Genomic DNA, 13,537 nt, shown 5'->3' with positions numbered 1-13,537 from the left:
GGGCCGGAGGATGCGAGGCGGGCGTGCCGGAGCGCCCCCTGGCGGGTGTGGCTGGTCGCGCTCCGCCGCAGACTCCGGGCTGCCGCGGGCGGCCGGGCGCTCACTCCGCCACCTGGCGGCGGCGGCGGGAACCGCAGGGGCGCGCGGACCCGAGGCGCCGCCGGCCCCAGCCCAGCGCTCCCTCCGAGGCAGCAAAGGGTTAAGCTGTCAGCGGCGCGATGTTAAACAGGTGTCAAAGGCGCCCCATATATCTGCAGATTGAAATCAAATTCTTTGCCGTATAAAAAGATAAATTACCCAGGCGCTGCCGCGCGTCCCACTCATCACGCCAGCGCCAGACGGCAAGCAATTTTTTTTTTTAATGTGCTAACGACCTAATCAAGCAATCAAGTCGGAGAAAATTGCAGAGTGACCGGGGCAGCCATCTGCCGGCGAGCCCCGCATTCATTTCCGCGGCCCCGCGCGGGGCGGGACCGGGAGGGAGCTGCCGGGGGAAGAGGGGGAAAAATCCTAAACAAATTAACACCCAATTTTCCCCGTCTAATTAGTTAAATGAGAAGTGTTTGGGGTCCCCCGGGGAGCGGGAGCGGCTGCGGCGCGGCGAGCGCGGCCTCCCCAGCATTAATTAGCGCGGGTCAATGCCGCGGCTCCCGGGAGAGCGGCCGCTTTAATTTCCCGTGATATTTCAGTGCCTGAGGCCCATCGATTCAAACTGAAATTAACTTATTTTTCAATCAGCCCAGGGCTGCCCCTGGGGGTGACTCTTCTTTTGCCGCCTCCTGAATAGAGCGGGAGCAATTTTTCATCAGAAGCTGAGGCCTCGGCCGCGGGGGAGGGGCGGGGGCGGGAGCCCCGCCTCCGCCTGCGCCCCCTTCCCGCGCGCCCCGCCTGGGCCTGGCGTGGAAGAAGCTCCGACCGCCGGGTCGGGGGCAGCCCAAGGTCATGCGGCCTGAGGCCTTGGAGGGCCGCGCCACCCTCTTCCCAGGAGGGGAAACTGAGGCCGGCAAAGTGCAAGGACGCGCCCAAGGTCACCGAGCCCAGCTGAGGGCAAGGGCCTTCTCTTCCGCGCCTCGGTTTTCGCCTCTGTCTGGAGGGCAGCGCGGGGAGGGCCCTGGCCAGTGGCAGCCTCTTTCCTTTCTATAGGTTTTAAGATTTCCGTAATAAAAGGGTGTTTTTAAAGGTCACAAGAGCCCCTGCTTTGTCCTTCGTGGGCCCCCAACAAAGACCCTTCCATGTGTGTGGGAGTCTGGGGTCCTGTCACCACTTCTCCCTGGCCTGCGTATGAGGACCCTGAGGCCATGCTGGCAAGACGAGGAAAACACGTGTTGGGGACTCCCACCCCTCAAACAGTGCCCTAGGGTGTGGGGGGCTGGAGTCTCCTGTAGTCTGGTGGGCTTCAGGTTGAGGTCACAGGGAGACCCAGAGCCTGCCACTTCCTTCCCACCAGTGCCCACCAGGAGCCCCAAGGCTGCCTGTTTTCCTGTCCCCCCTGACCTCTGAGCCCCCCAGCTCTGGGGACACAGGCTCTTCCCAGCCCAGAGGCAGCCTGAGGCTCTTTCAGGGCTGGAGCCAGGCTGGGGTAGGTGCTGCTTGGCGCTGGGTGACACAAGAGCCTAGCCCTAGCCCCCATCCCCATCCTGCTCCAGCAGCAAGCAGGGAGGAGGAGGGCAGTACAGAGAGGCAGAAAGACACCCACACCAAGAAACGGGGCTCCAAATCAGCGGGAAGAACACCCCCACCTGCGGGAACCTCCTGGGCCCTAGCTCCATAGCAGTTTGGGGCCTGACATCACATTGGCCATTGATACTGGGTGTGTGGCGTGCCCTCCGCCCACCCAGGTGTCAGGGCTATGAGGTGGAGATGTGTGTGGAGACCCCTGTACACAGTAGGCACTTGGCAGTGTCTGTGGGATGGGTCTGCCTGGCTACCTGTCCTCATCTGACAATGGAGGGCTGAGCCCAGCATCTCTCACCCCTGCCAGGCTGCCCCACACCCTAGGACCCCTGTGCCCACATGCCAGACCCATGTCACCTCCCTGCAGGTGGGCAGGGCAGCTGTCTGTCCTGAGGCTGCGCAGGAGAGGCCGGGTTCAGCAGAGGGGGCCGTGCCAGGCTGCAGCCCGCCCCGAGGGCAGATGCATGTTCCAGCTGAAGGGGGACCTTTTATGTTCACCCTGGGAAGATGTCAGGCTGGGCAGGTCGCCAGAGCCCCGGGGCTTGTGGCTGAGAGTGGGGAGGAGGCAGGACCTGTACCCAGCCTGAGGACCCACCATGCCCAGCGGCAGGACAGGCAGAAAGGCAATCCTGGTTCAGAGAGGGTCCCAGCCCCTCTCTGAGCCTGGGGCTCCTTGTGACCCGGTCCTGGCGACTCCTAACCCAGGACAAGCCACCATCAGTGTGCACAGGCACCAGTCCCAGCCTCCCTGGTGTTACCACACTGACTCGGCCGCCTGCCCAGGCCACGGCGCTCTTTGCATTTGTCTATTATATTTATTTTAAAAATACTGATTAAGCACCTGATCCAGGGGCTGAGAACCAGGCAGAGGAGACAGACAGACATCACATCTAGCAAATATGATATCGTCCGCTAGAAGGTGGTAGGTGCTGTACAAAAACTCGGAGCAGGGAGAGGCATGAGGAAGGTGGGGAGGAGGAGGTGATGTCCTATGGAAGGCCTGAGGGAGGGAAGGAACCGTGCTGGGGACTTCTGCAGGAAGAGCATTCTGGACAGGCTGCGTAGCCCGGGCAAAGGCCCGGAGGCAGGACTACACCTGACTTGTGGGAGAAGCATCTCAATTTAGGGCCCAGGGGGTGGGTGCAGGAGATGAAGAAGGAGGGCAGAGTTGGGGGGGTGTGGGTGACAGATATAAAAACTCTCCAGTCAGGCAGGTGGCTCACGCCTGTAATCCCAGCACTCTGGGAGGCCGAGGCGGGAGGATCGCTTGAGCTCAGGAGTTTGAGACCAGCCTGAACAAAGGCAAGACCCCGTCTCTACTAAAAGTAGAAAAATTAGCTGGGCGTGGTGGTGGCACCTATAGTCCCAGCTACTCAGGAGGCTGAGGCAGGAGAATCTCTTGAGCCCAGGAGTTGGAGGTTGCTGTGAGCTAGGCTGACGCCACAGCACTCAAACCTGGGTGACAGAGTGAGACTCTGTCTCAAAAAAAACTCCCCCCCACAAAACCCTCTCCAGTCAGTTTACATCTGCTGCCTAAAACCACCCATGGCTCCCTATTACCTTTGGAAGAAAATCCCAGCCCTCCCTGCCATCCCTGCTTTGCACACTGTGCCCCCTTCCCTGGGCTCTGGGCACGCAGACCCCTCCTGCTGGGCCCCCCAGGCCAGCCCTGCTCCAGCTCGGGCCTGTGCCCTGGCGGTTCCCCCTCCAGCAGGGTTTTTCCCCACTTCCCACCTTCCGCCCCACTTCCTTTCTCAGCATCCCTTACAGCACTGGCCAGCCACAGACCCACATTTCCCACTTGGTCAGGGGGAGGTCCAGGTCGGAAGCCCTGAAGCTTATGTAATTTGGGGGCCTTCTGAGTGAAAAACAGTTTAAGATCAGGAAGACAAAATTAGGCCAGGGCAGGCACTGAGCCAGACTGGAAAACCCGCTGCTGGACGCAGTAAATACTGAATGTCCGAGCCGGGCGTGGTGGCGCACGCCTGTGGGCCCAGCTGCTCCCTTGAGCCTAGAGTTCAAGGCTCCAGGAAGCTACATTCCTGTGAATAGCCACTGCACTCCGGCCTGGGCAACATATCAAGACCCTGCCTCAAAAAAAAGTGGGGGGATCAGCCATGCATAGCAGGACCAGGATCCCATGTTTACTGCTGGGGAAACTGAGGCTGGGTCTAGCCACACACAGAGATGCCATCTTCGCAGGGGCACAACCTGAGCGGCTCTTCCGTGGGCCTGTTTCCGTGTCTACAACGAGAGTGGGGCCTTCAGTCCCGCTGACTGGGATCCCCGCGGCGGATTTTCTTTTCCCTGCCGAGTCTGCCCCAGCACTCCTGGTGGGAAGACCAAAGTCTGATGGTCCCTAACTCTGGCCGATTCCATTTCAGGGCCTTCTGCCACCAAACATGGTGGTAACTTGGGGTGTCACTGTCCCTGCCCTGGGCCCATAAAGTGGGAGGTGCTGCCCAAAGTCCCAGCAGCTGGCCCCTGCAGGCCACCCCATGGCACCCCTGGGGCAGGAGGTGGGTAAGGAAGAGGAGGGGCCAATTTGCAGGTGCAAGCAGACTGGCCACTGAGCTTCAGCCCAGGAATGAGCCCTCCTCTGACAGCCATCCCAGCCCTGCCCCTCTGCCTGCTGGGGGCTGGGACTCCTGAGACCCTGAGGTTCCCAGGGGGAGGCTGGCAGCCATTTCCTGAATGTTCCAGACACTTGACAAAGATGATCTCACCAAACCTGAGACTTGGCAGCTCTGGCTGCCCCATCTCACCTCTGGGGGAACCGAGGCAGGCTTCAGCCAGCTGCCACCAAGAACTTACTGACCACTGCAGCCCTGCACTGGGCACAGGGCTGCATACTGCAGGCCCTCACTAAATGCTTGCTGGGTGAACAAGAACACTCAGTGCTGCAGGAAGATGTACACAACTACATGCTGAGGGATCGTATTTTTGTTAATCAGGTCTCTGGGGACCCAGACCCTGCCCTCTCACCTGCTAGGAAGCCCTTGCCTACCTGCCCTGCAGCCCCCACTTTCCCCCTGGTAGAGTCCGAGCCCCAGCGTGCCTGTGCCCGCCCCCAGGGGGAGGAGAGAGGGCCGAGCTACCACCGTGGGCAGGGGCAAGTTGCGAGCCCACCGCAGCATGCCTGGGCCACTCCTCCTACCCAGGACGCGTCCTTCTCCACGAGCCCCATGGGCCTCTCTGCCTGTTCACGCAGAATCTCAAGCGTCAAGTATACCACAGGTGCCTAATCAATGTCTTTGAATGAATGTCACTGAGTAAATATTTGGGTGGGTGGTGCCCTCAGGATTGCAGGGCCCAGGGCGGTGGCCTGTCTTGCCCTCCCAGGGTCACAGCCGGGGAAAACCGGGCCCAGGCATGTGCCGGTGCAGGTGCGGGCCATGGCCCGCCGGGCGTCCTGGGAGGGAGGCCGCCCCACTGGCCGCCTGCCTGCAGGTGAAGGGTTCCCGAACGTCACACGGGGCTCGGCCTGCTCCGCGGTGGGCGGGGTGGGGGGGGTGGGTGGCGCCCTCTGGCGACGGCCACAGAGAAGGGCCGGGCTGCAGCCCTCAACCCCCCAACACCAGCCTGGCAGCGCGTCCGCGGGACTGGAGCTGGCCTGAGCCCCTCCCTGAGCACTGGGCGGGCAGCTCTTCCGGCTGCGGAGCAGAGGCAGGCGGCGGCCTCGCACGGTGCACCGCGCATCCAGCACTGTCCTCTGCGCTCCCCTGGGGAGCCGGGACCACGCTCCCAGCGTCCCTGCCGGCACCAAGCCTGGACCAAAGACCAGGGCTCAGGGGAGGGAGGGGGCTGGCCAGGTCCTCAGATTGAGCCCGACCTCAGTCCCGCCAACATGCATAACTCAATTCCCCCGTGTCAGAGCTGTCCCAAACTGGTGGCCCAGGAGTCACGTGTGTTTTCAGCTTCTGTTACGTTGTTTAAAATGCTGGATTTCTCCACAAGATTGAAAATTGGCCCTGGATTTCTGGCTCCTCACGGAACTTGAGAAGAGCTGGCCCAAGGCTCCCCCAACCCCCTGCCTTCTCCTGAGGTGCAGGTACCGCCCTTACCCAGACCAGCCGGAGGCCTGCTCAGGGGTCCAGGTCTGGGCCTGTGTCCCGGGCGCTGGTGAGGGCTATGGGCTGTCCCATTCGCCTCCTGCCCCTGCTCCCATGACCACCACCCTCTGATTCCTGCTCCCCAAGGCTCCCCCTACCCCATCTGCTCCAGCTGTCAGGGTGCAGGCTGTGCTTGGTGGGCAGATGGCAAGTGACCCCTCCCCCAAGGCTCAGTCTCCTCTTGGCTGGAACCAAAGTCCCATGACCAGTCCTCGGGTTCTAGAAGCCTAAAGGAGAGGAGACAGGTGCACAGGAGGACTCTGGGAATGGTCCCACTGCCCTCCTCTGCCTACCTTGTCCTGGTGGACCACGGGAACCTCAGCAAGGTGGCACTGAGCTTCCTGCCCAGGAGGGGTGGGTGCTGGCTGGACAGCAGTGGGTACCAGCAAGCCCCTCCCCTGGGCAGGCCGCCTCGGCTTTGCCAGGCCCAGAACATGCTGAGAGCAAAAAGCAGAAAGGCTCAGAGAGGTCAGCACCCACACTCTGCGCCTCTCAGGCATGGGTGGTCTCCCGGTCGCCCCTCGCAGGGCCCATGCACCCTGAGAACAGAGCTCCTGGCCCAGCTGTCAGCCCCACGCCCTGCCCAGCCGGTGCCCCAACACTCCCATCCCGCTGTGGTCACCCCACATGGGGTCCCAGTGGACACATGGGGTCCTGGCACCAGGACACACCCCAAGGCCCTGCTGCAGCCATCCCAGCCAAGGGTGGACACAAGCTCTACGGGAAAACCCGGCCCCACCCAGGCATGGACAGGAGCCAGGAGAGGACAAGGTGGGGTCAGTCTTTATTGGTGAGGGGCGGGCAGGAGAAGGGGGTTCCCACGTGAGCCCTGATGCTGTGAAGAGGGAGCTGCCCTCGGTGGGCCAGGCTGGGAGGTTTCTGCGGTTGTGGAGCCCCGGCTGCAGCACCGGTGCCCTGGCAAAAACCCCGACAGTTGCCCAGACAGCCCCGCTGCCGGATGCACAGGCACGGAAGGGGACCTGGGTGTCACTTGGAAGCCGTGAAAGGGTCACCCTGAGTGCGGGTGGGTGGGTCCTCTGCAGCCAAGAGGTCAGAGCCACCAGGCTTGTGGCTTTAAGAAAATAAAAATAAAATAAAAGGCAGGGCACAACCAGACAGCATTGGCTTCAGACAGGCAGGATGCTGGACACCTCACATGACCTGTGACCTTCCACAAAGGGCAGGGACTTGGCACTGACTTAGGCCAGCGGAGAGGGCTGCCCCCGCCCCCACCGTGACTCAGACCTAGTGGCTAAAAGCCACAGGGATGGCTCGAAGGCCTCGAGGACCACAGCAACTCCCTGGGGCTCTCGTGAAACATTTAAAAAGGAAAAAAAACCCCAAGGAACAGAATTCTATACATAGAAAACCCTAGTTTAGTTTAAAAAAAAAAAAGAAAGAAAAAAATAAGTATATGATTCGAATCTACAATCAGTTTGCTCTCGGGGTGGATTTTCTTTAAGAGGTGAGAGAATTTGGAACTTTGCAAATGCTGGGAATGGACGCTGGCAGGAGGTGACACCGCAGACGGATGATGGCGGGGAGCTCAGCTCGAGGCCACCTGGAGGCAAGGGAGGGACGCTCAGAAGACAGCCCCCCGACCCGTGCACCCTGGGGCCACCCCCGGAGCCCATGGCAGAGAACCTGGCTCAGGTGGAGTTCCTCTGGCGGATGTTCTTATCCTTGTCGTTCACGTGCTGCGAGCTGCCCTTCCTGGGGGCAAGAGGGGCAGCAGTCAGTGCTCGGGAGGCTGCGGCAGTTCGGGCCTGGGCCCCAACCACCCCCAGCGCCCCCGACAAGTCCCCGGCCCACCCCGTGGACAAATGAGCACCAAGGCTCAGGGAAACCCCGAGGCCTGGCCTTTGTGTTTCAAAGCCCTCAGGGCAGTAGGCAGCTCCTTGGACCCCTGGAACCCCCAAGAGGGACTTACAGGGGTGCAGACCCTGCGTCGTCATCTGGAGACGGACAGCCAGCATGGAAGAGAGCAGAACAGACCATCAGCACTGTCCCTGGATAAGGCTGCACGCAGGGGGCACCTGTCCTGCTGGCCCTGCCTCAGTTTCCCCAAGGGGAGGCTCAGTGCCACCAACCAACCCTGCCCTGCGTGGGTCTTCTGAGGCAGAGCCATGCAGGGGAAGCTGGCCTCCCCATGGGTGTGCACCCCAGAACGAGCTGTCTGAAGCCACAGCCTCGAGGGCCTTGTCCCTGCCCTGCCAGCGTTCCAGGAGGAGCCACCACAGGCCCTGGCGCTGCAGGCCACACACCTGGTGCATGCAGGCCCCACAGGGCACACCAGCCTGGCTGGACGCATGCAGGTGGGGAGCTGGGCCCCAGGGCCAGAGTGGCTGCCACAGTGGGTCTCGAGTTCCCTGGCCCTGTCATGCAGCCAGGCCCGTGTGACGCCCATGGCCCAGGCCCCCACAGAGGAGGGTGGCGCTTACCGTGGAGGACACCAGCTTGCAGCCAAGTAGGGGAGGAGAGAAGGTGGGTGAGGCTGTGGGCAGCATTCCCCCAGCCTGCTCACAGGAAGGGGCCAGGAATAGTTGGGGCTCAGCCCCAAGCTCCCCGAGGCCACAACCCCACTCTCTCCCTCAGGGCTCCCACAGTCTCCCTCAGCTCCTGGCCCTGTTGCTGGAGCCACCCCAAAAAAAAGGCATGCAGGACAGCTCACCATCCGCAACATCGTCAGGCTTCCGGCGCTTCTCGTAGATGAAGATGATGGTGACCAGCACCAGCACCTCGGCCACGATGCCCAGGAAGGGCCAGAGCGCGGCGAGGCGGCTGCGGACGCGCAGCGTGATCTCGGCCTGGTCGGAGCCCTGCGCGCTGGTGCCGTTGCACACGTACTTGCCAGGGTCGGAGTTCATATCCAGGTTGTCGATGCGCAGCTCTGACCTGGCCGCAGAGGAGCTCACGAAAAACTTGCTCTGGGAGCCGTTCACGATGACCTGGAGGGGGTTGTTTGTGACTGGAGAGTGGAGCCCAGGCCTCCCGGCCGTGGACCTCACATGTCCCCACCTGGTCCCTGGAGGACAGAGGCTGTACCCAGCCATGGGGCTCACCTGGTCTCCAGATTCAGCTGTCTTGTACCAGACCCAGTCTGTGATGAGGGGGAAGGAGTCGGACTTGCAGGCCAGCGTGACCGACTCGCCCTCGTTGGCGTGCTCCGACTTCTTCACGGCCTTCACCTTGGGGCGCCCTGAGGGGAAACCGAACAAGGGAGGAGCCTAGAACCGCAGGGCCCCGCAGGGGGAGCCTGTTCCACTCTGACAGCAGATGGGCCGGGGGCTCCTGGGCCCTTCTCTGCCCCCACTGCACCCTGGCTCCGGCTCTGTGCTGGGCCCGCCAGTGCCCAGCCTGCAGGACTCACCGCTCAGCGTGATGCTGGCCCTGCCCGTGGGCTCGGGGAGGAAGATGCATGAGTATTCTCCTGAGTAGTCGTCCGGGTCCACCCTGCAGCGAGAGCAGTAGGGAGCTGGGTGAGCTGCGGGACGGGGCAGTCTTGCCTCATGGGAACCAGGCTTCTCCGGGGCTCCACCCACGACACAGGGAAAAAGGGAGACTGTCCCGAGCTGAGTTCAGACCCTGACGGAACCTGTCACCTTGCAGGATGTGCACAAGCCCCCGCCTGCACGGGGGAACCTCCCACCTCTGGCCACCCCTTCTGCACCCCTCACCATGTGAACCACCTTCCCAGTGAGCCCAGAAACAAAAGGGCTCTGTGTTCAGAGCCAGCCTGAGCCCCAATTAGGACAAGGCTTTAGCCACTAGGGCGTCTGGAGTCTGACCTTTTCTGTGTTAGGAACACAAAGCTGCCGAGGCCCCCACGTGCGCTCAGGACCCTAATGAGCCGGTCAGGGGCTCCAGGTCAGGGCTGGTGGACCCCCGGTGGTCAGGGTTCTGAGCAGAGGTTGTTTCCAACTTCTGCCTGAATCAAGCCCGAGGACTAGTCTGTTCTCACAGAACGTGCGTGGGGTGGGCACCTGCCCACCCGCCACTCCAGGTCACTCACTCACTCGAACTCGGTTGTCAGGCCGGGCTGCGAGTCCTCCTTCAGCACCCTGCCCGCCTTCACCCAGCGGTGGCCGGTGATCTCCGTGGCGCTGTGGTTCAAGGCGCAGGTGAGGATGGTCTTGGAGCCCACCTTCTCCACAGAAGCGGACACTGCACCAGCTGCAGACACCCCCCCGAAGCCGAGGTCAGGCCCGGGGAGAGGGAGGACCACCCCCACAGCCCACTCCTCCCAGACACCCTGAGGACTGAGGCCACACGAACTTCCGACCGGCCCCTCCTGGAAGAGGGAGGCCACAACCTTCCAGTGAGTCCCTGCTGGGAGGGGCCCCTCCTTGACAGAGCAGGCGGGCCTTGGGCTGCAGCCTAACCACGCCGCTGGACCAGGGCCTGGTGCTTCTGCCCAGATGTGTCTAACTGGCTCGGACCTGATGGGGGAACAGACAGATAAACCCCCAAGTCCTCGAACAGGAGTCGAGACATCCACCTGCTGGAGGCAGCAGCCCCACCACACACCAGAAATTCCTTTCTAAGAAACAAATACTGTACCACCCAGGCACTGCGCCCTCATCTGGTGGTCTTTCAGAGTCTCTCTCTGGGGGGACAGGTGGCCCCTTGAGGGGCCCCCCCTTTCCTAGGAGGCACCGGCTTCCCAGAGGACCCCCAGCAGCCCAGGGAGCTGCCAGCTTCTTTCACCAGTTTCCAATAGCACAGACCTTTGGGCTAGTTCTCCATGTTCCCTCTACGAATCCAAACTCAGAACTCATTTGGAATTAGACACTGAGCAGCACAGGAAGGCTCTGGAGAGCTGCGTGCCTGGGCTGAGCTAGGGGGTCCTCAGGCTTGCAGTGTGGACCCCAGACCCACTGGACAAGCGCACACAGGGGGACAGGGCAGGCGCTCAGCGGAGCAGGAGTGGAGATGGACTGGAGGAAGGACTGTGTCGGACGAAGGACCGGATCGAACGGATCAGACGGATCGGACGAAGGACTGGATCGGGTGAAGGAACGGATCGAACGGATCAGATGGATCAGACAGATCAAGCAAAGGATAGGATTGGGTGAAGGACCAGATCGAAGAGATCAGACGAAGGACCGGATCGGGTGAAGGAACAGATTGAACTGATCAGACGAAGGACCGGATCGGGTGAAGGAACAGATCGAATGGATCGGATGAAGGACCGGATCGGGTGAAGGAACGGATCGAATGGATCGGACGAAGGACCGGATCAGGTGAAGGAATGGATTGAAGGGATCGAACAAAGGACCGGATCGGATGAAGGACCAGATCGAACGGATCAGACGAAGGACCGAATCGGGTGAAGGAACGGATCGAATGGATCAGACGAAGGACCGGATCGGGTGAAGGAACGGATCGAACAGATCGGACCAAGGACTGGATGGACGGAAAGGAGGGAGGCCGAGGGGAGAACAAAGGGCCCAACTGCTAAGGGACAGAGCCACGCGGACACCTAGCCCACCCATGTCCAGACCCGAGCCCCTCGGTCCAGGCGGGAGGGTCCCCAGCGGGGGAAGAGTAGGAGGGAGAGTCCGGCAGGAGTGTCTGGGTTCTACCGAGTGGGAGCCAGGCGGCGAGCGACACGAGAGGGAAACTGAGCGAGGCGCCCACCACTCACGTTCCAGGACCAGCACGATCGCCTGGGCTCGGACCCACTTGACCCTAGGTGCCCGGGTCAGGTGGTTGCGGTCCGGGTCGTTGCTGGCCCGGCACTCGTAGGTGCCTGCGTCCTCCGCAGTGAGCTTGTGGACGGAGATGGTGCTGGCCGCGTGCTGGCGGTAGGCGGCGTGGATGTGGACACGGTCCAGGCGGGCGCCGTCCCAGAGCTGGGAGCAGGTGTCGTTGGGACCATTCCCTTCAAACCACCACTGGATCTCGGGGACGGGCCTGCCCACAGCCTCACAGTGCAGCTCCACGCTGCCCCCTGCCCACCTCTCCTGCGACAGGGGCGACCTTACAAAGCCGGCTGTAGGGGAGAGGGTCAGTGCCCTTGTCAGTGCCCCGCAGAGGAGACAGGGTGCCCCGGGGGAAGGCCTCCCCATGGGACTCCCGGCCCAGGGTTGACCGATGAGCTGTCTTCCTCTCAGTCTGTGGAAGCGCAGCAGCGTGAGGTCAGGACACCAGAAAAGCCATGTGCCCAGCTTCCAGGAGGCAGGGGCCAAGCAGGCAGCTCCAGGCAGTCATTGGTGTCCCCCCCGGACCCCTGGAACTCTCTGCGGCCACAGTGACTTCCGAAAGCACAACCGTGAAACCACACGCGGTTTCAAAACAAACGGTGAAAGTGGGCAGAATAATCAGAGGTCACGACCTCCGCCCGAGGGCTGCCGAGAACTACCACCAGAAGCCCCAGCCTGCAGTCACCCTAATGCCTGGAACACAGACCCCAGGGGCAGCGTCCTGACTTCCACCTGATTCCCCACCCAGGAAAACACCTGACACCACGGAGTCCTGTGTGTGACTCCTTCTGTCCACCCCAGAGACCTGCTCAGTCACCAAGAAAATAAACCTCAAAATCCAAAGGGTGGGCAGCCTTCATGCAGGGACCTCACAGCACTGCTGCTGTGAGCATAGCCCACGGGTAGGAAACCGTCTCCTTGGGACGCCTCGAAAACAGCCACCTGGCCCCTGTGCAGAGGAGGGAGCTGGGCCCGGGGGCCTCACTGCTCCTCACCCCTGGCCACCTGCTGCTTCTTTCCCTGGATGGAACAGAAGTTCTCAGAACTCCAAACCCAGGAGGCCTGCAACGACCAGGCCCAGGGAGCAAGTGCTCCTCTTCCCCCAGCCTGGGCTTTACAGCCACCCCCCAACATCCTAAGGGCAGGTGCCCCAGCACTGCTGCAACACCTGTGAGGACATGCATCTGTACACACGCCTGTGCAGGACATACATGTGCACACACATGCTCCTGGCTCCAAGGCCACGTAGCAGAGCACAAGTCACAGGCTCCAGGGTCCTGGGGACATTCACATCAACCGCCCAAGATGGCTCAGAGGACCGACGGCTAGGGGCAGGCACCGCTACCACATTTGGCAGTGCCACTTCCACAGAGGGATTCCTCCTGGTAACCTACATTCCTCGGGAGTCAAGATTTCCCAGGTTGCAAAACCAGCAGCTGCGTGCAGAGCTGGGAGCAGTGAGTCAGTCAGGGCAGGAAGTGAAGCCCAGGCAGCCCAGCGGCAAGCTCCTTCCTGCCCTGCTGCGGCCCCTCTCCCTGGGCCTGGGCCTGGGTGGCAGGCTGCCTGGTCCTGGAGCCTAGGGACCCTGTCTGGGCCTAGCATCCTCTTCACCCAAGGGTGCCAGAAGAGAGGTTGCACCCAGGTCTCCACACGCCAGCTCCAGGTGGGAGTAGGGGGCTCAGGACTCAGCTCTCAGGGCCACAGAGGGAAGGCCCGAGGCAGGGCCTGTTGCTGACCCACCCCCAGCCCAGGGTTCAGAGGAGGAGACTGTGGATGCCTGTCCCTGGGACCTGGCTAACATGCCCATGTCCACGTTCACGTTTCTGAGGACCCACGAGCCTGACACCCCTACCCCTGGGCCCGAGGGCCGCACTGCAGGGACCAGGCCTGGCCCCGGGGAAGCCCCTTCGACTCAGTCTCAGGACCACCTGGGTGTCCTGGCACATGTTCTCAATGGGCTGATGTCACTCCCAAGGGGACAAACTTGGTCTCAGATGTAACAATGGTCTGTGGCCCTTTGCAGTCACAGGAGTTTTTTTTTTTTTT

At 61.8% G+C, this 13,537-nt stretch overlaps 1 protein-coding gene across 2 annotated transcripts in view; it reads right to left on the bottom strand.

Moving 5' to 3' along the window:
* Positions 1-7,153: 7,153 nt before the first annotated feature.
* The window catches only part of BSG (basigin (Ok blood group)), a 10,209-nt gene continuing 3,825 nt past the window's right edge, over positions 7,154-13,537 (bottom strand). The window contains exons 2-9 of one of the 2 annotated variants that reach the window (XM_012645484.1): positions 11,434-11,781; positions 9,803-9,959; positions 9,157-9,239; positions 8,849-8,985; positions 8,458-8,734; positions 7,717-7,741; positions 7,431-7,499; positions 7,154-7,347 (exon numbers count right to left, since the gene is read on the bottom strand). In XM_012645484.1, coding sequence (XP_012500938.1) covers positions 7,436-7,499; positions 7,717-7,741; positions 8,458-8,734; positions 8,849-8,985; positions 9,157-9,239; positions 9,803-9,959; positions 11,434-11,781 — 1,091 coding nt within the window. In that variant the 3' untranslated portion in view covers positions 7,154-7,347; positions 7,431-7,435. The remainder of the gene's footprint in view (positions 7,348-7,430; positions 7,500-7,716; positions 7,742-8,457; positions 8,735-8,848; positions 8,986-9,156; positions 9,240-9,802; positions 9,960-11,433; positions 11,782-13,537) is intronic. The other variant, XM_012645482.1, reaches the window with a different exon arrangement.

This window comes from Propithecus coquereli, unplaced genomic scaffold (assembly GCF_000956105.1).
Source record: "Propithecus coquereli isolate 6110/MARCELLA unplaced genomic scaffold, Pcoq_1.0 Scaffold232, whole genome shotgun sequence".
NCBI classification, from domain to species: Eukaryota; Metazoa; Chordata; class Mammalia; order Primates; family Indriidae; genus Propithecus; species Propithecus coquereli.
Note: the sequence above shows the minus strand (reverse complement) of the source record. Positions and strands in the feature narration are given on the sequence as shown.